At 54.4% G+C, this 23,098-nt stretch overlaps 14 protein-coding genes across 14 annotated transcripts; 10 read left to right on the top strand and 4 right to left on the bottom strand.

Moving 5' to 3' along the window:
* Nucleotide 1: 1 nt before the first annotated feature.
* Nucleotides 2–208, top strand: CLUP02_11532 (uncharacterized protein; the record flags this gene model as incomplete). The annotated part of the gene is made up of 1 exon (XM_049290500.1): nt 2–208. The coding sequence occupies one exon, from the start codon at nt 2–4 to the stop codon at nt 206–208; it is 207 nt and encodes a 68-aa protein (XP_049147645.1).
* CLUP02_11531 (uncharacterized protein) lies at nt 90–845 on the bottom strand (the record flags this gene model as incomplete). Its single annotated transcript, XM_049290499.1, has 2 exons — nt 90–263; nt 744–845. 2 exons carry the CDS (start codon nt 843–845, stop codon nt 90–92), a joined length of 276 nt encoding a protein of 91 aa, XP_049147644.1.
* A 243-nt stretch (nt 846–1,088) lies between these two features.
* CLUP02_11530 (uncharacterized protein) lies at nt 1,089–1,241 on the top strand (the record flags this gene model as incomplete). Its single annotated transcript, XM_049290498.1, has 1 exon — nt 1,089–1,241. The coding sequence occupies one exon, from the start codon at nt 1,089–1,091 to the stop codon at nt 1,239–1,241; it is 153 nt and encodes a 50-aa protein (XP_049147643.1).
* A 519-nt stretch (nt 1,242–1,760) lies between these two features.
* CLUP02_11529 (uncharacterized protein) lies at nt 1,761–2,459 on the top strand (the record flags this gene model as incomplete). Its single annotated transcript, XM_049290497.1, has 1 exon — nt 1,761–2,459. The coding sequence occupies one exon, from the start codon at nt 1,761–1,763 to the stop codon at nt 2,457–2,459; it is 699 nt and encodes a 232-aa protein (XP_049147642.1).
* A 429-nt stretch (nt 2,460–2,888) lies between these two features.
* CLUP02_11528 (uncharacterized protein) lies at nt 2,889–3,167 on the top strand (the record flags this gene model as incomplete). The annotated part of the gene is made up of 1 exon (XM_049290496.1): nt 2,889–3,167. The coding sequence occupies one exon, from the start codon at nt 2,889–2,891 to the stop codon at nt 3,165–3,167; it is 279 nt and encodes a 92-aa protein (XP_049147641.1).
* A 2,819-nt stretch (nt 3,168–5,986) lies between these two features.
* On the top strand, nt 5,987–7,024 carry CLUP02_11527 (uncharacterized protein; the record flags this gene model as incomplete). Its single annotated transcript, XM_049290495.1, has 1 exon — nt 5,987–7,024. The coding sequence occupies one exon, from the start codon at nt 5,987–5,989 to the stop codon at nt 7,022–7,024; it is 1,038 nt and encodes a 345-aa protein (XP_049147640.1).
* Nucleotides 7,025–7,359: 335 nt separating this feature from the next.
* On the bottom strand, nt 7,360–8,413 carry CLUP02_11526 (homocysteine S-methyltransferase; the record flags this gene model as incomplete). Its single annotated transcript, XM_049290494.1, has 3 exons — nt 7,360–7,423; nt 7,524–7,639; nt 7,859–8,413. 3 exons carry the CDS (start codon nt 8,411–8,413, stop codon nt 7,360–7,362), a joined length of 735 nt encoding a protein of 244 aa, XP_049147639.1.
* A 1,501-nt stretch (nt 8,414–9,914) lies between these two features.
* Nucleotides 9,915–10,221, top strand: CLUP02_11525 (uncharacterized protein; the record flags this gene model as incomplete). Its single annotated transcript, XM_049290493.1, has 2 exons — nt 9,915–10,030; nt 10,128–10,221. The coding sequence occupies 2 exons, from the start codon at nt 9,915–9,917 to the stop codon at nt 10,219–10,221; spliced, it is 210 nt and encodes a 69-aa protein (XP_049147638.1).
* Nucleotides 10,222–10,797: 576 nt separating this feature from the next.
* CLUP02_11524 (major facilitator superfamily transporter) lies at nt 10,798–12,440 on the top strand (the record flags this gene model as incomplete). The annotated part of the gene is made up of 5 exons (XM_049290492.1): nt 10,798–11,315; nt 11,374–11,386; nt 11,449–11,690; nt 11,768–12,206; nt 12,273–12,440. 5 exons carry the CDS (start codon nt 10,798–10,800, stop codon nt 12,438–12,440), a joined length of 1,380 nt encoding a protein of 459 aa, XP_049147637.1.
* A 938-nt stretch (nt 12,441–13,378) lies between these two features.
* On the top strand, nt 13,379–13,850 carry CLUP02_11523 (glyoxalase/bleomycin resistance protein/dioxygenase; the record flags this gene model as incomplete). Its single annotated transcript, XM_049290491.1, has 2 exons — nt 13,379–13,595; nt 13,678–13,850. 2 exons carry the CDS (start codon nt 13,379–13,381, stop codon nt 13,848–13,850), a joined length of 390 nt encoding a protein of 129 aa, XP_049147636.1.
* Nucleotides 13,851–14,874: 1,024 nt separating this feature from the next.
* On the bottom strand, nt 14,875–17,127 carry CLUP02_11522 (cyclin; the record flags this gene model as incomplete). The annotated part of the gene is made up of 6 exons (XM_049290490.1): nt 14,875–14,905; nt 14,982–15,054; nt 15,111–15,204; nt 15,266–15,541; nt 15,628–15,792; nt 15,853–17,127. 6 exons carry the CDS (start codon nt 17,125–17,127, stop codon nt 14,875–14,877), a joined length of 1,914 nt encoding a protein of 637 aa, XP_049147635.1.
* A 222-nt stretch (nt 17,128–17,349) lies between these two features.
* Nucleotides 17,350–19,367, bottom strand: CLUP02_11521 (uncharacterized protein; the record flags this gene model as incomplete). The annotated part of the gene is made up of 10 exons (XM_049290489.1): nt 17,350–17,644; nt 17,703–17,772; nt 17,833–18,249; nt 18,311–18,418; nt 18,486–18,580; nt 18,645–18,760; nt 18,818–18,840; nt 18,906–19,065; nt 19,119–19,160; nt 19,218–19,367. The coding sequence occupies 10 exons, from the start codon at nt 19,365–19,367 to the stop codon at nt 17,350–17,352; spliced, it is 1,476 nt and encodes a 491-aa protein (XP_049147634.1).
* Nucleotides 19,368–19,440: 73 nt separating this feature from the next.
* On the top strand, nt 19,441–20,698 carry CLUP02_11520 (uncharacterized protein; the record flags this gene model as incomplete). The annotated part of the gene is made up of 4 exons (XM_049290488.1): nt 19,441–19,653; nt 19,723–20,110; nt 20,170–20,328; nt 20,385–20,698. 4 exons carry the CDS (start codon nt 19,441–19,443, stop codon nt 20,696–20,698), a joined length of 1,074 nt encoding a protein of 357 aa, XP_049147633.1.
* Nucleotides 20,699–20,848: 150 nt separating this feature from the next.
* On the top strand, nt 20,849–23,066 carry CLUP02_11519 (uncharacterized protein; the record flags this gene model as incomplete). The annotated part of the gene is made up of 8 exons (XM_049290487.1): nt 20,849–20,991; nt 21,129–21,354; nt 21,440–21,515; nt 21,571–22,048; nt 22,144–22,230; nt 22,282–22,477; nt 22,578–22,813; nt 22,892–23,066. 8 exons carry the CDS (start codon nt 20,849–20,851, stop codon nt 23,064–23,066), a joined length of 1,617 nt encoding a protein of 538 aa, XP_049147632.1.
* Between the last annotated feature and the right edge of the window lie 32 nt (nt 23,067–23,098).

The following is a 23,098-nucleotide window of genomic DNA, read 5'->3' as shown; positions in this document are numbered from 1 at the left end:
CATGGGCGAGGAGACGAGCACGAATGTGGTGAGCAATGACAAACAGGAACAAGGCCCCAAGGGCCAAGACCTGGCCGTTAAAGGCAACATCAGCAACTACTCTTACGGAGCACTAGACGAACGACTCGACGAGCAGAGCCGACGGGCGACGTGCGAAGAAGGATGGAGGTTGGACGGCGGTTGTATCTACGGCGCCAGGAGGCGGTGAAATGGCACTGAGAATCCAACGTGCCGAGCGTACTGTGGCCGACACGTCTGACAGCCTACGGGGACACGGGAATCTCATGCCTCATGCGCAAGACTTTTTTGTTTTTTGCTCCGGCGCGGCTAAGCCAGGCCGGGCTGTTTTGAAATGAGCAGGGCCAGCGAGCAGACGAGAGGTGTCCAAATCAAGAGCGAGAGGCGTGTCACAGAAACAACGTTGCGTGCGGCCGCACCAAGGACCAAGGGGGAGAAGGGCACTGCCAGGAGGAGGCTCGGTTGCGCTTTGGAGGAGACGATGATGGGGTGGACGGGGGGTGGTTGGTTGTCTGGCTGGGGGGGGGGGGGGGGGGGGGAGGGCGTTTAGAACGGGAAAAGGAAAAATAAAATAAAAATGGGAGCCGCAGAACTGAAAGAGAGCGGCCATGGTAGGTAAACAACGGGCCTGGTAGAAAAAGTTAATGAAAGGAGGGAAAAGGGTGCAAGTATTGAGGGTGATAAATCGCTCATAGAAAGGGTTGGAGGCGTTGATGCGAAATTACACGTTGGTGAAGTCTTGAGAGTTGGATATCCAAGTATCTCTTGGCGCAAGAGAGGCTCTCAAAGGACTTTGCCAGTGACAACCAATCAAGGTTTTGGCGCATCCTGCCCCGTGCTCGCGGCACTACGCTCGATACCCGTCCTCTACCTTGCCTTGGGTCCTTGGTCCCTTGGTCCTTTGGTTTATTTACCTACCTAGCCCTTCCTGGATCCGTACTATAGACAGTTACACTACGGAGACGGAGTAGGTATGACCTACCACTGACCACTGACCAGAGATGGTTGACCAGGTTGGCGATGCTGACCACTTATTACTCGGCTTGGCTTTGGTGCGGGTTGTGGAGAGGATGTGTGGAGGAGGAGGAAGAGGGCTCCCGCGCCCATGTGCGTCCTGGTCCATGATCCATCCTCTGATCTTGTTCTTGTTTCTGTTCTTGTCTCTTGACCTCCCTCGGCCTCCATCATCTCTCCCGAGTCCCAGAGCCATGAGTAGTCCATGACAAGACTCACTGAGACACACAGAAAAGGTCCCCTTACCCTCCAAATGCCCCCCTACCCCCTACCCCCTTCGAGAGTCCACGTTCACGCCCCTCGCTTCCCTTGCCCGCAGAACCCGTTACGGTCTGCCCTCCTCTACAGCCCTGCATCTAGCTTTTGCACTCATCTCACTGGCCGAACCATCGATCCATCCGTCCATTCGAGATCCTCTCAGCTAGCTTACCGTGTAGCTTGAATCCAGCTTTGCTACCAGCTTCGCTACTCGAGTACCTTTGATAGATTGAGGGCAGAGAACCAACAAGATTGGTCCCGCTACAAGTTTCCATTCCCGATGATTGTCGGTCTGCCGCCGCTGGCTTATAGGTTCTATATGGGAACATGCAAGAGACACTGCTGCAGTGCCGCTGCAAAGCAGTTGAAAGGCGATCAGAGAGGAACGAAATGCAGGAGGGGAGACTCAAGAGCTTGCTACGCTGGCACTGCCACAATCCATCTGTCCCCTTCTGGTGCAAGTGCTCGACATGCTTCTTCTTACACCGTTTCTCCAACAACAACAACGCATTCCCATCACCAGTAACACTCACCCACCCACCACCACGGGGGACCGGCCGAACAGGCACAGCGCAGGAGCTGACCGCCGCTGCAATGTGAGTTGTGAGGTGTGGAGAAAACAGTGGCCATGTCTCGGTTTGCTGCAAGCAGTTAGCGGTGCCCGCGTCCGGGATGCCCACATCCAGAGAGCTGCTGGCTCAGGGCTGGCTGGCCTGGCTGCATCCTCTTTCGTCTCTGAGCCAGGTCGCTGCGTTCAAAGTGCCATCCATGGTCGCAACATTCCAATGCGACATTCGTTACACAAGAAAGCTGGGGGAGCTAAGACGAGACGCATGCCGAATCCAGTCCTCCTCCCTCACCCCCAAATTTTGTCTGCTCAGCTTCAACATCCCGCGTCGCGTCATTTGTCCAATTGGAGAGTGTTCAGGAGCCAGCTCCAGTGCAGCTCAAGCCAGCTATCCTCATGTTTTTCTCTCGTCATCTTCGCTGTGCGCCTTTTTCTGTTCACTCTGGGATACGGACACCCGAGGGATTACGGATACTCATTTGCTCTTCACGAACTCATCTTTGTGGGACTCCACAGCCCCCGGGACCACACTCCAAATCCAACCCGGCCCTTTCGCCGGCGCCCATGCCGGCCATCAATCTTACATTTTCAGGCACTTTGAAGTCGGCATGTGCCGACTTTTGGGCAAGTTATTTGGAGAAGCAGAGCCACCCTAACTCAGTGAGGTGTCTGAGGCGTTAGCCAACTTCTAGAGGCTGCGGCGGCCACCACGCGTTGCCCTCCAGCCCGTCTTTCCATGATCCGTCGATGCTTGTTTATTGCGGTCTCCCACAGTAAAGAAGAGGCGGTGATGCCGCATCGCATCGTCAAACAAGCTCATCCCGCTTCTTCGGCGGTCTGTTAGTCTGCCGCTTGTTAAACCGGCCTGGCTTGCCGCCTACCTACCTACATTCCCATGTGCCGACTCCTTTGTTGTTTAGTTCAATGCCTGCTTCTATTCTTGTTCTTTCTACCAGAAGCAAGTCCTCGGGCCGCGACTTGAAGAGCGAAGCAGAGATGTACTGGGTATCCGTACTGCGTACTGAATTACATGTCTAGATGGCAAATCAGTGTGTACGTACTTACACTGCCACTCGCCTGCGATTTCCAAGCCTTTAATGTTCATCTACCGCAAAGCGATGCTTGCCGCATTTGCACCTCAGTCATTCAAAGAAAGGCGAAAACGAGAGAGATCCAAAACGGCCGCTCAAGATACACCCAAATCTGGTCTCTGACCGGCGATCGACCACGAAGAGTCTCCAATCAATACAAATCACCGCCGCGCCCTACTCCGTCCTGCGTATGTGCCAGTAGTGAGTGCCGACTTTAGGGCCTGGGGCTGTGCCCGTTCATCATTGTAACAACTGCACTGGGCAGACAGAAAAAACCTCTCAAGCCGAAGTCAGGCTTGCCCCGTTGCTCTCGCTCTCACTCTCACTCTCACTCTCACTCTCATTCTGCTGCCCAGGAGAGTGTGTGTACTGGTCGGCGCCGAAACCCTGGAAGGAAGGGGAAATAATCTAGCTACTACGTACGGAGTATAGAGCACTCGCGCTGCTCCCTCCTCGGCCGCGCTTAATTTAGATGGGGGGTTTATTTTTTTTTCGCGCTGTTAATTTGGCTTCGTTTGACGTTGACCACAATCAACGGCATTTCCCTCAGACTGGGAACCCCCCCACAGTGAGGTGTAAGAGTGAGAGTGAGTGAGTGATAAACCCGCTGAACCAAGGTAGTGTCGATCCCATCACGCGCGCCCCCGCCAAAACTGGTCTTCACTGCAAAGATAGTGCGTCCTGCGAGAGAGAAAAATGTTCAAGGCCGGTAGACCCAGTCCCGTAGGCGGCCTCCAGCTTCTCAACCATGGCTCATCCCAGTTCTCTTCATCGTCGCGCCCGCGCCCGTTGGTTTGGCTGATGGGGATGGTCTCCACGTCCCACGAGCACCAGCAGCGGCGGCGCGAAGCACATGCCCCGGACACAAAATCCCTCTTACTAAACCCCCTTCAGCAACCAGCTACCGATCCCGGGGGCTCCATCCTCCGTTCTGTGTGCCAGAGGATCCCCCATCAGAAATGCATACTACGTAGAGCCCGGGCAACGCAGAGGAAACAGCAGCAGGGCCTGGCAAGAGAACCCTGAGCAAACCCTCGGCAGCTCGCGTGAGTGAGAGGGGCGACGGACCCGACAGAACAGAGCAGGACCAAGAACCCTGGATGCCGATGCCCAGCAAACCCAGCCACGAGTATGAGCCATCAGCAACCCCAAACCGGTCAAGACATGCGCCTACATACGCAGAAATTCGGACACAGATGTAGAACGCCGTACTGAAGCAGACATACATCAAGTATACTTACGTACTCACAGGCAGCGCTATATAACAACCACCGAGGCGCAGCAGCTTCACAGTAAAGAAACTGGCTTGGGCCTGGCCGTCTCTCTCTTTTCCTTTCTTTCTTGCTCTTAGTCAGTCCGGCCGCTGGTTTCTGCATCAGCAGCAGCGTAATGGATCCCCGATCCATCCCCCCCATCCAGTCATGGGCTTTCCCCCCTCTCTTCCGGATGGAGAGACGAGAGGATATGGGGTAAAAGGTACGGCACTGCACTGCATTTGACAACCACACACCGCAGAAACGCCCGCACGCACTCGCTCCGCTCCCGGTATCTCCTTTGATGACTGGCCACTATTCACTCACTCACTGGAGACTGGCTGGACTGGTACTGGCACTGGTGTATGATTTTTATTTATTTTTATTTCCCAAAATTTCTTTTGTTCCTGTTTCTGTCTGTGTCTGTCTCGGGGAGCTAACGGGGAGGCTACCGATGACTCTGGTTCCGCGCCACGGGCCACAGCTCTTTACGTCTGGCCCGTCGGTCAATGCTCTCTCTTCTCTTGCTGCCGCTTTGCTTTGTAGTAGGTAATTACTTGGAATTAGGTAGACTGTTCATCAGTCAGTCAGTCGCATGGACATGGGCTCGAGTGAGGCGTAGCATCATCCATCATCCATCATCCATTGACAATTCTCCCATATGGTCAGCTCGGCGCGCTCCAGACCGAGTTGACCTACATTTACCTTACCTTACTTACTTACAGCTGCACTCCCTGGAGCAAAAGAACCCAAGCTGAATCAAGCAAAAGCACAAGCACGCACACGCACTCGCGCGTACGCAACCTCGCCCTCTTCGCCATCAACTTTTTCAGCGCGAAAGAAGCAGCACGAAGCAGCACCCAAAAACTCAAATCCAGAACGAAAGAAAGAAGTTCCCCTGCATCTCACAGTTAGTCAGTCAGTGGCGCTGCAACTTACTACAATACGCATCGCATGGCAGCCCATTTATCCGATCCCCTCTCCCAGATAATTCCTGGGAACTGGTAGATGGCCTCGTGCACAACACCGACACCGACAAGCACACACACAATACCTTACCCGGCCCACCCCATCCATCATCCATCCTCCCGTTCCCGTCTACCATCTCCCGTCGTGTCCAGGTATCCGAAAATTCCCCATTACTTTTTTGACTTTCATCGCGCCTTTTTCGTTGATTCGGTATCCGGCTTTTTTGGATCTCTCGTCGGCCCCTCGAAATTCTGCCCTTCTTCTTTTTTTTTTCTGTCTCCTCCTCTTGGCCCGCCTTCGCACCGTCGAATGACGTCGTTGGTCAAAGGGCCGACTCCGCTGCCGCTGCGAGCTGCGTGCTGCGCCTCACTCGACCTCGAACCCCGACTTTTCTGTGGTGCCTTTTTCGAGTAAATTTTCGCCCTCCACGACTCGACCGACTTCTTTTTGGCTGCCCTGCTGCTTGCTGCTGCAGGTGATACCTGGTAGTCAGTAGGTCAGTCAGGGTCACCGTACCTTTGTACTATACCTTTGTACTAGCCTGCCAGTCAGTCGTCCTTGACTTCCAGACTGCTGTTCATCCTGCATCCCATCTGTTTCCATTTGCTGCCCGCCGTTGCCACCCCACCCCATCGAATTTCTGTCGATTAGTCCTGTTCCCTGCCCACCACCACTGCCCACTGCCCACCCCCTCTCTGTGCGACACTCTCACCCAAAGTGTCTGTTCGTCTCTCCAGTTGTGCGGTTGCGTTTGTATAGGCAAATTCCCTTTTTTGCAGCAAACATCAAAATCGCACAACACCACAACAACAAACATGGTCGTCGGTTTGCTCAGCATCCCGCGGGAAATTCGCGACTTGATCCTCGGCGAATGCATCTTCCTTCCCGACCGCCAACCGCCGCCCAATCCCTCAGTCAGCCAGGACCGTAAGAGGCGCGAATACAAGGGCAAAGGTTTTTTCGATGGCCACGACATTTGGGTTGAGAAGAAGATTCGCTCCCCGCCTTCCGGCTCCCCCAACACCAACATCTTCCTCGTCAATCGACAGATACACGCCGAAGCCAAGGCGCTGCTTGCGACAAGGGGGACGCATTGCCGTCTCGATGTAATGTATGTCAAAGAATGTGGCTTGTGGCCGACTTGGCTCGCGGTGCCAAGAGCGACCCGCCATGCCGACAGCGTCCGAGTCCAATTTCGAATTTTCGACCCCCCCTCCGATGTCAACCCTGACTGGAAGAACGAGGAACAGTTTCGAGGCGGTAGCGGCGGTCCGCCCTTCATCGTCTGGAATTTCTACGCCATGCTGTCTGGTTATTTGCAGTATGGCCCGACCGCCTTCAGTAGTATCGTCGCCGACCCGGCAAAATTCACCATCAAGAACCTCGTGCTCGACGTTCTGCCACCGCCCCCTGGCCAGAAGCACGATCGGCTCGTCTCCGGCGGTGCACCGCGGCCGCCCGCCCATGACATGTTTGAAAGGTTCACCACCATGGTCATGGACGCGGAAAAGCGAGAGAGCCGGGGGATCACTTGGCCCCGTCCGCCACAAGGCAAGGAGCACCTCATCCCGGTCGAGAAGCTGGCTTTCTTCATGTGCTGCCAGATCGGAGGTCTCCTGTCCATGTATCGTGATTGGGCCGACTTCGGCGCCGCCCTGTACGAAGGCATCGGGACCATTCAGATCCGCGTCAACGGCGAACTCAGACGCCATTTCGACCTGGACGAGATGCTCGCCAGGCTACCCATCCAGCCGATCGCGGCGTGGAACGAGAAGGAACAGCAAAAGAGACAGAAGCGCTTCGACGACTGGAAAGCCCAAGCGATAACAACGAGACAAGGTTGGAAGAAATGAGGGAAAAAAGACAACTTGGAATGATGACATGAAATGCCTTTTCTTTTTTTCTTTTGCTTTGGCCGTACTGGCCACTAGAGGGGAGACTCCCTCTTTTGCATTGGGCAGCGATACCACCGGATAGAGGGCTTCCTTTTGGGATACGTCTTTGTTTTGCTTTGGAGCATGGTGCAAGGTGCATGGTGCATGGTACAACCAGGCCGGCGGTGGTCAATCTCGGAGGGCCGGGAGAGAGGCGTTCGGCACGGTACCGAACGCCGAGAACGGAGTCGGAGTCGGAGGTGGAAGCCGGTCAAGAAATGTTGGTCCTGTTTTTTTCTACCGAGATAGGCCTTCTACTGCAGTTCGGAGCCGAGCAATATCAGCGTGGCTTGCCTTGCAGCATCCACCCACAACAATCTGTTTCCACAATCCTCGAGATTCGGCGTTAGAGACCACTTGTGAGAGTTGGGCTTCCCATGAAGTGGTAGGGTGTTGTGATCCTTGGGGAAGCTCCCACTTTTGGGTCGTCGTGTTGTAGACTTCACCGTTGGTGCCATCCGGGTAGAGAATAAGGGCGGGAGCGGCGTCGACGGCGCCCTCCTGGATGAGTTCCTTGACAGCGGATTCGTAGCTCTGAATGAGAGACTCCAACTTCCACACCTTGGTGCAGTTGATGCCGATACCCCAGGGATGGCTCGTGGCAACGTCACGGCTGAGCATAGCCGTCACAGCCTCCTTGATGGAAGAACCATCGGGCAGAAGGCCGTCCTCTCTCGGGAAAAGCGTCGCGATCCAGAAAGGAATGGGAGTCTCAGATGCCAAGACTTGGGTCTTATCCAGGGCCTGCCTCACGGCCTTGATCTCATCTGTGCGTGGGATCGTCTCAATGGCGACATAGCTGACGGGGGAAGAGAAGGCGGCGGCAGATTGGAACAGCTGGAGCCGCTCGGCATGCCAGTCACGGAGCTTCTCGAGAGTATCGTGGTCGGCGTCATAAGCGCCGCTGTACTCTTGGCCAGGGATCATGCAAGCTCCATAGGGACCGATGCTGAGAGCTGTCTTGCTCCCTTGGGAACGTCCCGCCTCATCGGCAATACGAATGGCGTCCTGGATGAAGTTGCCAATGTTGGCTTTGTCGATACCGTTGGGGAACTGGGCAGTGCGGGTGTTGGCAAAGCCGTGAATGGATAACTGGTAGGTGGCAGTGAGGATGATGTCAACGGGTACATCTCCAAAGTCTTTCTGGCAGGCGAGCAGGGTGTCCTGGCCATCGACGAGAAGATGGGTAGACCAGAGAGGCGTGGTGGCTGACTCGAACTTGATGCCGTACTTGTCTTCCAAGGAAGTGCCGAGGCCACCATCGAGGATGAGGACCTTGGATTGCTGGGAAGAAGAGGAGGCAGCCATAGTTGGTGTAGGTGAAGTGAAGCGAAGTGTGTACTTGGTGGGTGTAGTTCCAGGAAGGGCGAGGTGCGCAAAACAAGGTTCGGACCGGAAAGGGAGATCTGATAGACAGATAGAGAGACTACCTGATCTCTGGTAGAATAAGATGAGATTAGGTTAAGGGTGAGACTGAATCCGGGGCCGGCGCGATCAAGACGAGAACGAGGACAAGAGAAAGAGGAAGAAAGAGTTGAACGCGCGGCGGGACGTTGCAAGTCTTGACGCTTGGAGGGGTGAGTATGTGTGTGTGTGTGTCCGAGTAAGTCGGGAATGGGGGGGAAAACAAGAAAGTCTTGGGGTCTTGGGTCCTCGTTGGTCTTGGGGTCCTTTGGGGCGGGAAGAGGAAAGGCGAGGCCAGCGGAGACGCGGGCAAGGCGCGGGTGGTGACTGGGACGATGGAGGAGGAGGAGGGTCCGAGGGGATCCACACCTGGAGAAAAATTTGGGAAAGCATTACGACGACTTCTGGCTGACTAACACACCTAATTCCAGCTGCCAAGAGCCACCGGCAGCAACTTCCGTGTATTTTTACTCACCCCTTCCTCTCCTGCTCTTTCTCCCTTTTGTGCCTCCCTCAATAATCTCGTACCTTCCCTTGCTTCATCCAATGCCCCAAGCATCCCGTGATGTGGTACGTCACTGGCCTGAGAAAGGGAAGCCACGCACAACTTGAACAAGGTACGAAATACCCTTCTTGCTGCAAACTGGTCACAGAAGATAAGGTACCTGGAAGAAATGGAAGCATCGTGACTGGCAAGCGCGCCTGCCGAATGCCAAGACGGGATGGGACTTGCTCGGTTTAGCATACCCGTATCTCATACGTACTCCGTACTCCGTACCTATTCCGTATTCCTCCTACCTTTACCTTTACCTAAGGTAACCAGGGCAGGTGCCTCAATCTCGCTTCCAGATTCCGTCACAAACCGGATGACACCGCAAAACGGCCGTCCTCCAATTCAATCCAATCAGTACTCGCCTAATTCATTCAGAGGTTGAGACGCGCAGCATGAGATCATATCCAACCGTGAAGCTCATACATTATGTAGTATGGAGTTCGGATGCTGCCACGGGCTCAAGGTTCTGTCATCCCATCTCATCCGCTCTCAGATCATGGGGAAGACCTTACTTCAGATGCGCTAGGATTCACTCCATGTAATTGATGCTGTCGGTCTAACTCGTTCTTGCCCGACCCAAACCTCTTCATCCCACCGGCATGTTCTGTCTCCCAACGCCCCTTTGTGGATTAGACTTTCCATAGTATCTGTATGGACATGTGAATTCTCACATTCAAGGTCATGTTGTGACGATTTCTGTGTGTAATACCACGTCAACTTGCATATGAATTACACCTGCCCTTAATTCTGGTTTTTACAGGTACTAAGTGAGGAACAGCACAAGACCAAGACCATCCCCACTTGATCGATCATGATTCTATCAACAAGACTCAAGAAACCCAAGAAAGCTCGATGATACTTTCCACTGCGTTCATCACAACAGCACCATATCAAGTTGCAACCCCAGAGACTGGCCGGCGCAAGTTACAGTTTCCTAGCTCCCGCTCCTGTCCTGGCGGTTGGCAGGGGTCCTCCGAGCCCTCGCTAGCCGATTCCCGAGCGGAATGGGGCTGCTCTTTGGGCTGATGCAACGTCATTTAACTTTAATTGGTGACGAATCTGAAGAACCCCGCCCTCGCCATCTTTCCCCGCAGGATGGCGATCTCATAGACAAGCTTTCTGGATCATGTACTTCGTATATCCATACGAATACAGATAATGGTGGGTTTTTTTTTTCTAGATAGCGTTGCAACTTAAACATTCAGTGGTAGAATAAGAGTCGTTTCTTTAGGAGCTCGAGGAATTTTCCCAGGAAAGATGGATGCCTCTCACTTACACCGGCTCCCTGAGCTCGGTATCGATAACTGTACCCACAAGCACATGTCCCAAGCTGCATGCATCCATCACGACACTAGTGTGGTGCTGAATACTAACGACATCTTGGCTCCGTCAACTTAAACCCGTGCTCCAGTCCCGGCACCCCGGAAGATGGGAAACACAGTTCAACGGACCTTGGCGGGCCCACGGTCAATTCACTCGGCGTCCGGCACTCCCCCGCCGAGCCGGAAGCTAATCGAAACGGAGCCTGTCAACGGAAGGGCGCGCTGGGCGTCGGTGGGGCACGTCGACTTTTGACATCCATTGCTGACCTCGCTTTTCACCTCTGATACCAATTCAACTCCTTGGCTCATCGCATAGTCTTCCCTCAAGGAGAGCACAATCGCACCAGGAGAGAAGGCTGTTGATTCTTCGCATTGTTCACCGGAAAGCTCATACCAAGCCAATACTCGCCGTCATGTCAACAACCACAACAACAGCAACGGCATCAGCCTCAGCCTCCACGTCAGGCATAGAACTCCGTCCCCTCCCCGCCAACGTATCCCAAAAGCCCTCCCCCTTCACATCCACATCCCACAACGTCGACGACGCCACAGATCCGATCCTCCAAGCCTCCCGCGAAGCAGACTCCACCGTCCCCGAAGGCGGCTACGGCTGGGTCGTCGTGGGCGGCTGCTTCGTCGTCGCCTGGTGGATCATCGGCACCTCGTACTCGTGGGGCGTCATCCAGGGCGCCCTCATCGAAGATGGTCTCGGCACCCCCGCCGTGCTCTCGTTCGTCGGGTCGCTGGCCGCGGCGCTCATCTCGGCGCTGGCTATTGTCAACTCGCGCGTCATGAGGCGGATCGGGCCGAGGAAGACGGGGTTATTGGGGATTTCGCTGTTGGGGGTTAGTGAGTTGCTGAGTAGTTTCGCGGTCAAGAATGTGGGCGCCATGTTTGCAACGAGCGGTGTCATCATGGGCCTGGGGATGAGGTACGTCGTCCCTTCGTGAAGCTTCTTTGCGAATTGTATATGCTAACAAATCGTCAAGCTTATGTTTCACGGTGAGCTGAGCTCCTCAAAGTAGCCCAATGCTTTGAGCTTTGTTGCTGACGAGATCATCCAGATCGTCTCTGTGGTCCCGGCACAGTACTTCAGCCGCAAGCGCGGCCTTGCCAATGGCATCGTCTTCGCCGGCGGTGGTCTCGGCGGCGCAGTAAACAGCTTCGCCCTCGACGCCCTCCTCAACCATCTCGGATCCGCATGGGCCTACCGCGTCCTTGCCCTTGTCACCCTGGCCACGGGACTCCCAGCAGCATGGCTCATCAAAGAGCGCGTTCCCGTCCGTAGCACTGGGTTCGTCGAGTGGTAAGAAGCCCTCTTTTCCCGTTCTCGCCATGATCTCCGAGATGGAACATGTATCAGCCACTAACACAGAAATGCAGGCGTCTCTTCAAATCCCTCACTTTCGTCCTTGTCTTCCTAGCCGGCGCAGTCGGGACCTTCCCCCTCTTCGTCCCTCCCTTCTTCCTCCCCCTCTACTCCAAATCCATCGGCCTCTCCTCCTCGACGGGCGCCGGCCTGGTAGCGGGGTTCAACTTCTCTTCTGCCATCGGCCGCATCTGCTGCGGTGCCTTTTGCGACGCATTTGGCGCGCTCAACGTGCTCTTCGTCTCCCTGTTGCTGTCTGCGGTCAGTATCCTGGCCATTTGGCCCGTCTCGACGTCGCTCGGTCCCATGGTTGCCTTTGTCATTATCAATGGCGTCTCGAACGGTGGTTTCTTCTCGACTATGCCTACGGTGGTCGGGAACACGTTTGGATCTGCGAGGGTCTCTGTCGCTATGAGCATGATTGTGACTGGATGGGCAGGCGGCTATCTCATGGTGAGTTGCACGATTTCAATATTGACTACCTTTCAAAAGTATGGTATACTAATGCGGTCGACGTAGGGCTCGCCGATTGCCGGATATCTTCTTGAAGCCTATGGCGGCGCCGAGGGAGGTCTTCAAGCGTACCGTCCGGCCATGTTCTACGCTGGCTCTCTGTCATTGGCGGCGGCTGGCCTAGTCGCCATGGTCAGGTTCCGCATAAACAGCAGCATCTTGGCAAAGATTTGAGAATGACGTGAATGGCAACGTCGCTGTTGCATAGCACCCTGTACCAAAATTGTAGTAACACGATGGAAAGCATGTTTCCAGGTTCATCACCAGTAACCTCCTTCCAGGACAGACGTTGGCCGAAAGTCCGGCCGGATGAACAGTACTCATAGACACCGTAGACCGGCCGGCCGGCGAGTGATGCAAAGGGGCGGTGAATGTGACATCAGCCTCTACAGTCTCGTATTCATCGGACCCTTGATTCACGCAGAGACACCAGACTCTCCGCAGGCACCCGTGAAAACTTCCTGGTATCTCTTCACTCGCCATTCGTCCAAACTTATCTCCCCCGCACGACCCACCTCAGACAAGGCGAGAATCATCGGCCCCGGCGCAGCTGCTGCCTACGCGGCCCCACTTGGCGCCTTCAGCCCGCCGATAGCCCCGGGCGGGGATCTCCCGTGTTAAGGTACAACAGCTTCCCAAAGTCCACCCCGAACAGGCAACGTTGCTGACAGACATGATCTGAATGCGCAAAGATGGCAAACATTCCCGTGCGCCTTACCCAGCAAACCAACTATCCTAATTGCTTGGCATCGGTAGCTCCCATCTGAGTCAGACCGGCACGACTCTAGTCTAACTCCTGTGCTCCTCCTAGACCCGGCGGCTGCTTGCGGTGATACCTGGCCCCCCAGTTCCCCCTTCTTGCACGTGTACTCGCGCCTCATTCGCGCCGCAATTCCAAGACGGAACTTTCCAATACCCGCGAACTAGTCCACGCGATAACGTGCAGAGAGGGAAACCGCCATTTGTCTACAAAATACCCCGCCAACCTCCCCTCCTCTCTTCTCCTCCTCTACTATCAAAAGCTTCAACCCAATACAAACATACAAATCCGACGAATCTTGTCTCTCTCATCCCTCAACACACATAGTGCGTACTCGTCCACTACATCCAACATGTCCATCGATCACATCGGCCTCTACGTCCCCGCCTCAATCTACAAGGAAACAGTAGACTGGTACCTCGCCGCCCTGGCCCCCCTCGGCTTCAAAAAGTTCGTCGAACCAAACGAATACGCTTGCGGCCTCGGCGTACAGCGGCCCGATTTCTGGATCGCCTGTCACCAGGTCGACAAGGCGAATATCCCGCTCCACATTGGCTTCAAGGCGGATAGTAAGTTCTTCACTATGTACTTGGTGGCCGGGGGTTCGTAACGCTGTAGAAGTTTTTGGCTGATCATGTACCCTCAACACAGACCGCAAAGTAATTGACGAGTTTCACAAGGCTGCTCTTGCGGCGGGGGGGAAGGATAATGGCGCGCCTGGGTTGCGGCCGCAGTATCATCCCGACTACTACGGCGCATTTGTGATTGATCCTTCGGGGAATAACGTCGAGGTTGTCTGCCACATGCCGGAAGTGACGGAGTAAAAGATCAATGAGGGGATGATTGGCGTTTGGTTTCTCAATGGCAGGATCGCTTTCAACATATGTAACATGGGACTGCGGCAGCTGGGGTTGGGCACATTGATGGACGAATGATTCACGAGGACTGCAAGCCTCCAGCAAGGTTACCATGAGGAAGCCCCCAATCATTTGACGCTTGATTTGGACTACATAATTTTGTCAAGATTGCATGAACACTGCGATTTCAGCCCCTCCCGTGCTCTCTGCTCAGAGCCTCAGTATGCTTACAACAAAATTGTGTTAAAATACGGAGGATCATACCATCTTTCGCCAGATTCTACCACCGAGATGACCATACTCAGCATGACTATGTTGCATAGCAAGTCTTGGAAGGCCTGGTTTACTCTCTTCGCACCCTCAATGGCAGCTCTTCATCAGAATACACAGTTTTCACACCCGCCGTCCAACTTCATCATCGCGAAGCTAGACGGCGCTAAGCGTGTCAGACAGACGACCTGGATGGTTGAACACCTAATGTCTGGCTTGCCACAAAGGCAACCCTCTGGTACTTTGCGAAATAAGATAAGGTAAGTCACCCCGATAGGTAGTTGAACATCCAGAAATCAGTGTTGAGTCCCACGTTCTCTCCAAGGCCTAATGGAGGTAGGCCTCTTGCATACTTCATGCGTCGGTAGATGATGCAATCGCAAGCGCTCAGGAAGGGTTAAAATCACAGTGAAGCAAGTAGTGATGTCAAGTTAACACTGCATTTTTAACTCATCTCGTCTGGATTTGCTCCCACCCAGTCAGCCTGCCCAACGCTCCAGTAAATTGACCTGCTCTTCCACCCTACGAGGAACATGTTGGTAAAGAGAACCATCTTCCTACTCTTCCTAAAGTAGCTTGATAAGAGAAATCTGAGCAAGTTGAGACAGCAGCCGACACACATTCAACCGCATTTCCCTTGCGAGTAGCTAAAGATAGTTTTCGATGAGCGGCGAGACTATCTATCATTAGTTAGCTTCAAATCCATTCCTGTCATGGTCATTTAATAAGAGTCATCCACATACAGACACTGCCTATCACATGCCCATCACAAATCAATCAAAGACTGCAGTTCGGCCGGCTTCCAATTAAATTTCTCGTACTCAGGACATTTCATTATGCTCGCCATCTATGTCAGTCTCGGAACACCAAATGCCTTGTCCCAAGTATGCCCGCGCAAAGTCTAGAACGTAACGTAGCGTGTAGTGTAGCCTAGTCCAACCCCTGCCCGTTCATCACAGAACCCGTCTTCCGTCTTTCGTCTGTCTGGTTGCCCATGTACAGCTCGCGCGCGAAATCCACCACTCGTAATGAGATCAACGTATGAAGTCGCCTTCAAATGCGCTCCACCAGAACTTGCAATATAATACCGCCCACGAAAACTCCATACAGACCCGTTCTATCCGGGTATTTCGAGGAAAAAAACTGATCCATTCTCCTTGGTCATCGGTCCATTGGTCGCTCGACGTCATACCAAACACGCCCTGACGAAACGGTGGGCACCGTTCGCCCAAGAATTGTAATCTGCTCCGAGCCTCTGGTGCCCAGTCGGATGAGTAGATGTCCAATATCCCTCCCAAGCTCTGAGGTGCCAACGAGCCAAACGTATAAAAGTTGATTCTACCAGGATGCGATGCTAGTAAAAGGTACCAGCAAGCCATAGCAGACCACTTCGACCCCAAATCAGCGTAGTTTAGGGTATTAATCTCATAGTATTGCAATATTGCAAATTTGCTTAGGAATCACCACCGGTCACAGCAGCAGGGCGTGATCGCTGTGCCACCACTTCCCGCGCGTAAAACTCGACCAGCATGGTCGCGTACGCCTCGAGATCTTCGACGGGAACCGCTAGGCGGAAATCGTTCAATAGGAGGAACTGAAGCTCGAGATGGTTGAGTTCGGCTAACGGAAGACCACCGACCTAAGACATGAGAATGAGCACTGGACGAGACAAATCGGTCAACTTCAACCATTTACATACCTTGGCGTATCTGGAGTTGGTGTAAAAGACGTCTGAGAAGAACTTGCTCGCGCAAGTTACGCCCGCAATGACCAGTCTATGGATATTGAAGCTGTCGACAACAAAGTACGTAGCCGCCGGGGGCGCGCCAGGAGGTGTCGGCTGAGGTACAATGCTACCGGTACTCTCGCTCGTCTTGGTGTTCTGTTCGTCCGCATCGTCATCGTCGGCAAGATCCGAGTCGGTTTCGTCGTCCTCGTCACGCATTTCGACGTCGGCCGACTGTGCCTTTGGAGTTGACTGCGAAGTAGACACTCTCCGTGCCTCCTCGTGCTTGACCACCATCTCGTTGACTCGCTCCGTCATGCGGTCAAAGTAGACTAGCAAACTCAAAAAGACCTCATAGGTGGTCGGGCAGTATTTGTGAATGCGGGACAAGTAGCTGAGAATTGTGATAGCAGGGATGTTCTTGCCATGGAAAGCAAGCACAGACGTGCTCAACGGGCTCATTTGCGAGCCGTTGCCTGACTCGCTGTTCTGGCTCGCCTGTTGCTGATGCGCAACGTTGCGCTGCATAGCATCATGCTGCAGGTCGTTGGTGGTGGTGATCTTGGTGAGAAGGGCAGCGACCATTTCAATGATGTCGCCAATGGGCATCGCACTGATCTCGTACTTCATCGCCTGCAGCGGCGGATCGTTCAGTATCCCCGGCCCATTACCCGATAATAGGTCGGCCTTAGCGAGACTCTGGATATGGGCCAAGTCGCGAATGTGAATTGTCTGGCCTTGGGGTTGCTGTACGGGAGATGAGGCATCGGAGAGGGGGTATGAGTTTGTGGCGCCGGCAACACCATTTCCATCGGATGCGGGCGAAGGTTGCTGAGGTTGTGAGTCTTGGCTAGGAGCGGGGTGAGCCTGTTCAGAGGCGACTACGGAACCAGCATGGCCGGCATCGCGAGAATCGGTTGCCATGTATGCGGGGCTATCAGCATGCTGGGGCCTGGCACCTGTTGGCGACGAAGACGATGGAGGCGAGGGGAAGCGAGATGCACCTGCGCTAGGGGGCGCGGGCTTCTCGGCCGAGTCTTGTTCGGGGCGCTTTTGACGCGTGGGTGGGGTGCTCGTAGGATGTTGGTATCTCGGGCTCGCAGACGCGTGGTGTGCAGGGACGTCTCTTGACCGACTTGAGGATCGGTAGTGAGAATCGTGCGAGTGTTGGTGTTGAATGCCCGGGTTGGCAATCATGTTATGGAAACGGGAGGGATCAGAGACGTAGTCACCGATTACAGCTGCCATAGCATCGTATTATTCCAGCAAGACTGAATTACAATTAGGATGGTTGGAACAGGCAACTGCAGGAACGACGAGTTAGCATCATGTCTAAATTGCATCTTGTGGTTTGCGCTTATACAAGGCCAAAGTAGTATTGGGGCAGCAACGGTTGCCGTGTGATGACATTGGCGCCCAAGACTCCCGACCGAGAAAACGAGCGCGGCACAAGGCCGATTTTTTCGAACCTCAGGCTAACTCAAGAGCTTGTGCGAGGGCGGTGACGTGAGGCAAGAGCCGTAATCGTGGGGAAGGAGAAGAGGAGTGCGTATGGGCAGCGGAGGGTGGGCAAGCAAGGCTGAGTGTTTGCACATGCAGGACAAGGCATGAGAAGGACAGCTCGATGGCAGATGAGCAGCCGGAATCCACCAGCAGGGAAACAACGACACAGGCAAGCGTGCTGAGACCACAGCCCAACGTCTTGATCGTGATGGCAGCAGCCTTGGGTGCAGAGCTGATGGCAGCCTTGAGCATCGCGCGCAGGCTCGAACGACGTCACAGGGGCGCCTCTCATTGCCAGGACGAATCAAGTGAAGTGCGACATGGGTTGTAGGGAAAAGGCAGGGAAGATGGAGAATCGCCGAGGCGGAAGGCAAGACGGAACGAACTCACCTAAGTCGTCCAACAAAGAGGCGGAAGGGCCTGTCGACAGGCGATGGATCTACTAGATACTGAGTATTTGGGTAGAGAGGCGGGAAGGTCGACGCGATGAAGGGGCAACGGTGTATCTTTGCCGCGGTCGCAGGAAGTATTCGTCGGAGATAGCAACGAGGTGTCGAGTGCGAAGAGGTCGTAGGTAGACAAGGTCTAGTCGGGTCGGGTCGAAGGGCAGTAGGCTCACAACGAGACGCGTTAGGCCTGACAGAGACGGTTGGGTGGTGTCGAAGGAGGCGGCGATGGCGACCTTTTGGCGGAGCAGGAATCTCGAGGCGGTAAGAGGGCTCGTCCGACTATGCGACTCGAGAATCTGTTTCTGTTCTGTTTCGCAGAGCGTCTGCGATGTCGAGTACCAAGAAACAATCAAGGTACCGATGGAGGGGAGGGGGTCGGCGAGATCAAAGGAAGAGGAAGTCGTCGAAAGAAGCCCCCCTTGTTGAAAAGACGTCCAGTCTAGAGGAAGGACGAGACAAGCCAGAACAGGAAAGCAGACTGGGGGAGGAAAGGAGGAAGAGAGAAAAAAGGTTGGAGGAGAGCGGGTTGGATGGGTGTGTGTGGATGGATGGATGGATGGTGGATGAAGGATGAATCGGGGGAGAAGCTGGCGTGGGTTGGCAAAATGGGCGACGGGTAATAGAGACGGGGGGGGGGGATGGGAAAAGAAGAACGGCGGGAGGATTTGGGCGCGACGGCGGCGGCGGTGGGTGGCAGGCGGCAGGCAGGTGGGTGACCCTTTACTGCGCAGGAGCGATGGAGGGGGAAACTTGGTGAAGGCAGGAAACAGCGCTCAATGCTTAGGTACCTGGGCAGCGGGACCTTAGAGGGACGGTAGAGGGGGCAGCGGGCTGGTGGAGAGAGCGCTGGAGACGCAATGGCCGATGGACTGGGCCTGGAACTTGGGGAGTGGATGCTGGTGTTGCTGAGGATGGGCACCTTGCTTCACCTATCTGGATGAGATATCGAGTAAAGATGATGGTATCAGGTCATGAATGTGAGTTACTTGTGTGGCTTGGTTGGTCTTTACTCGAGATGTATGAGAAGGGAAACAGCTCTCTTACTTTTGTGACCTGATGAGAGAGGATAGATACTCAGAGTGAGTGAGATGGTTAGAGGGGGACCCTTGATGAGATTGGCGGTCTGGTGGAGACGGATGAGGTAGATGGCAAAAAGATGGCCGCCAGAAGGCTCAGCTAGGTTAAGTCGATTCATGGATGAGTGGATGAGAGAGCATTGAGAGGACCTTACCACCTGTTGATGTGCAGCAGCTCCCCGAATGACGGCACACTGCACAGATGCATCACTCCAGACTCCAGACTCCAGACTCTCTCCCTCAGACTGTTACACTGTAGACTGTTTCCAGACTCCAAACCGTCTGTCGCTCGTCACTCATGGTGGCTGACGGGTTCAAAAGTAAGTAGTGCCGTGCAGCGGAACTGTTCCATTTTCATTACAGCGCAGCGCAGCTGGCAGCATGCACGCTCAGTTGCGATGCCACGGCCGTGGTTCCCCGCGTGTCTTGGATCCGCGCGTGAGTTGTCATTCACAGGCATGTGAGCTTCACTCTGAGATTCACTCTAAGACTCGGTGAGAATTCAGTGAGCAGTGAGTGAGTGATTCTCAGCAATGGAAACCCAAGTCTTATCACTCTTCACTCATCACCTCTTCCGTCTTTGCTCGAAATCTGCAGAAGGTCTACCTGTACAGCTAGTGACCATCATGAATCTCATCTTGACTGAATGTCTCACTGCATCTCGTGTGGCGGCATGGCAAAAAAAGATGAGGAGCCACCCGAAACATAACATGACAGAAGCCCGCGCTAGCCACCAACACCCGACTGTGCCACTCCCACGAGCAAGCAAGCAATGGATGGAAGGCAAGGTAAGGTGAGGTAGCAGCCACTCACAGCTCCCGCAACAGCAACACCACCCGTCACCTGTGGGCCAAGAAATCCAAGGGTCCTCCGTGCCTCCCAGGCTGCCCCCCGAATCTGGATTTCTGCTCGTGCCATCGTTGCAAGTCGGAAACTCCCAGTTCCTAGTCGGCGGGCCCAACCGAACCAAGCACAGCCTCATTGCGATCCTGCTCTCGCCATTTTCCATCCATGATCCAGCTCTCACTCTTCTCTTGCTCTCTCTCTCTCTCACTCTTTCGTCCCTCGCGCCGAGGTCCTGGAGGCTGGAGCTTCACCTCGACATGGACCTAAATTGCGCTCCTCTCCAGCCGCAACCTCACAAGCCCCGGTCCTTGCTTAAGCAAAGCATTCCCGAGCTCTCCCAACATGAGGAGTACCAAAGTCTCCAACATTTCCCGATGGGATGGATGGCTGCCCAACGAATACTATTCTCGCCATAGAGCAACTCTCTCTCTGCCTTGTGCCTCAGACCTTGAATGGCTTGGATGCTTCCCCAGCCCGCAACCGTGCTTCAACTTCGCCTCAACAGAGACTGACTGACCTGACAGGTCGCACTCGCAGCACGTCCAAGCAAGTTGGCAACAGCCTCGAGTCGGAGCGTCTGCATAGAAAAACGCAAAATGAAAAGAAATCATAGAGAGAGCGCTTGCAAAAGACGGCGGACCACTGGAACTGACACGCGGCGGAAAGACAGACGACCCATCCGCATCGTCGGGAGGAGAGGGTGTGCCCATGCCCTTCTCCCATTGGTCTCTCAGAAACGCGATACCGCTGATAAGAGATTTGGCGAGCAGGGGGCCACCTGAGCCCGGCAGGGGAACCTGGAACCTCGACTTTTCGACACTTTCACCCCCTGGCACGTTCTGCCGTTCTGATGTCTTATCGGATAAGATAAGGTACGTATCTTCCTCTCCTCCCCTCTCCCCTCCTCTCCGCCCGCCAGCCCTGCCACCTCCCTTTCTGGCCTGAGGTGACCTGAACACCCAATGGAACCAATCGAGTAGCAATACCTAAGATAGGTACCCCGTACCTACCACAGTAAGATACCTGGGTACGGAGCATTCGCATCGTAATTCCAATCGCCAATTGCCTGCCGTAATACGACACGCTGGACCCGAGATGCCTTCCAGCTCCACCAAAATAACTGCAGCATGCAACTTTGGCCATGGCACAAAATGGATCTCGGAGGAAACATCGACAAGCTTCTCCCATTTTACGTACTGCAAATTCGCAAACACCGCGCAGTGGCATTACACTACTGTGTATGTATGTACATGCCCCTCTGGTATCCTGGATTTCTATTCCAGTATCCCCCGCTCAAGTCCCGGCCGAATCTGGACCTCACTTCCGTCCAAATCAAGCAACATCGTCGTTGTTGACTCCATAATCGCATAGCCAGCCACGCTCTCCCCATTATTTCCCCCTTTCCACAGAGTATCGCACTGCTCAAAAAGAAAGCTGTCTCGAGCTCTGACAACGGACACGGAGGCCACGGCGACTTTGACGACCGGTCATTTCGGGGCTCAGAAAATAGAAACAGACCGACCGTCGTTCCTGGTCGCCTACCTATCCCAGGTACCCGCCGGGCCCGTCCAACGCGAGATACCTGTCAACACCGACTGAATGTTGACTAACGGCACATGAGACGACCAAATGCCCGCCGGATCGTTGCATTCGCGCCAAAGGGTTGTCTGCTGCTTACACCGCTAGCAATCTACAAACACTCAGCTGCCGCTATCCCACCTCCTGACACCCATTACCTACCTAGGTACTACGTACACTAAGAGTAAGATACCTTAGTCAACGGCAATGCCCACTGCCACTACCAACACGGCCAAAAGGGGCAACACAAAAACAAGCTTTCATCATCATCCATCCCACGCCCAGCTCCCCTTTCCCCCTTCCAAGACGCCTTGACGCCCCCCCGGGGCCTGCACGGATGGTGACTCCCGGCCAATACCCGGCGTTCCCTCCGGCACGAGGTCTTGGGATCTTGGGGTTTGTTTCCAAGACATTCCCCTATCTAATCAACACTACTCCATACCTTATGGATAGGTACAACACACATAATGAGGCCTTCACCGCAATACCGCCCCGGCCCCCAGGTACGGATACCCTAATGATCAATCTGGACGGAGCAAGGCATATCGCGCAATCGCCAGATATCGCAGCCCATGGCAGCCATCGTGGCACACCCGCAGCCCGCAGCCCGACAGCCCCGTCCCACGTTCCTATCCACCGCCCTTCCATGACCTTTCCTAAATCGTTACCGACGGCCAACGACTTGCAATCACCCTTCCGTCATCATTCTCCAACTTAGTCATGCGCTTGACTTGCTCGTACTCCGTATGTTACAACTTGGATGGCTTTGCTTCGTGTCGACTGGGTACTGTGTAGTCGATATTCTCTCTCAGCGTCAAGATTCCCAAGAACCATACTGCGTACTCAACTTCCGGATACCTTTGCCCAGACAACACACCATGCCATCAAGCGTGCCTCGGGTACACAAACTCACCTTTAACCTCACCTACAGGTTAAGCTAACCTACACAGCACCATCACATCGCAAATCCTCCAACGAGAAGCCAAAGGCACCTCCCGCCCCCCCGTCCTCCCCCGCCCCCGCCCGCTGATTTGTTCCCGCTCATCACTCACCATCCCGCAGAACCGAGCAGCGCTAAGTCCCCTTTCCTCCCCCATACCATCCCTCACCGCCTCCGAATCCGAGGCTTCGACAGTGATAGCGACAGTGACACTCCGACACCCCTTATTTTTTTTTTAATCTACCGTGTAGGTACTCCGTAGAGTGACTGTGCCGGCCTCCCTGCATCGTGCATACGGGGTGGCAGCGTTCGCGTGCCGGCATCTCCTTCAGCCACTTGCTACCAATACCAGGACTTGAACTTTTAACCTTACCCCCAGACTCTGATGCTCTCGCGCGTCTATTGTGGCGTTGCAGCATCGCACGCAATCGCATCTTATCATATCGACCACGCGAACTACCCGTACCTACTCCCGTTCCGTGCTGTGGAGTACCGTACCTTATCGCAATCTTCTGGGGTGTCATAGTGTCACAGCCCATGGAGTAACCCCCAAGCCTCTCGTGAAGAAATCTCGTCTTGCGGGTAATCTATTTATTGTACATTCATCGTTTGTCGCCAAGTCCGAGATCTCGCCCCGGCATGGACGTTCTTCGCTCTGTCTTCTCTCCTCGGGACTCGGGGGGCAATTTCGTGACCGCGCGGCAAACTAGCCTGTGTGACGTCTTGCTGCTCATCATGCCCGGCCGGTGTCGATGCAGGCGACCAGTTGGCTTTCCTCAAGCCACATCACAATAAACGTCTCCCTTTCTCTGCCTCTTCCTCTGGCT

The sequence above is a fragment of the Colletotrichum lupini genome, chromosome 6 (genome assembly GCF_023278565.1).
Source record: "Colletotrichum lupini chromosome 6, complete sequence".
Taxonomy (NCBI): Eukaryota; Fungi; Ascomycota; class Sordariomycetes; order Glomerellales; family Glomerellaceae; genus Colletotrichum; species Colletotrichum lupini.
This window is presented reverse-complemented; position numbering and strand designations above follow the sequence as displayed.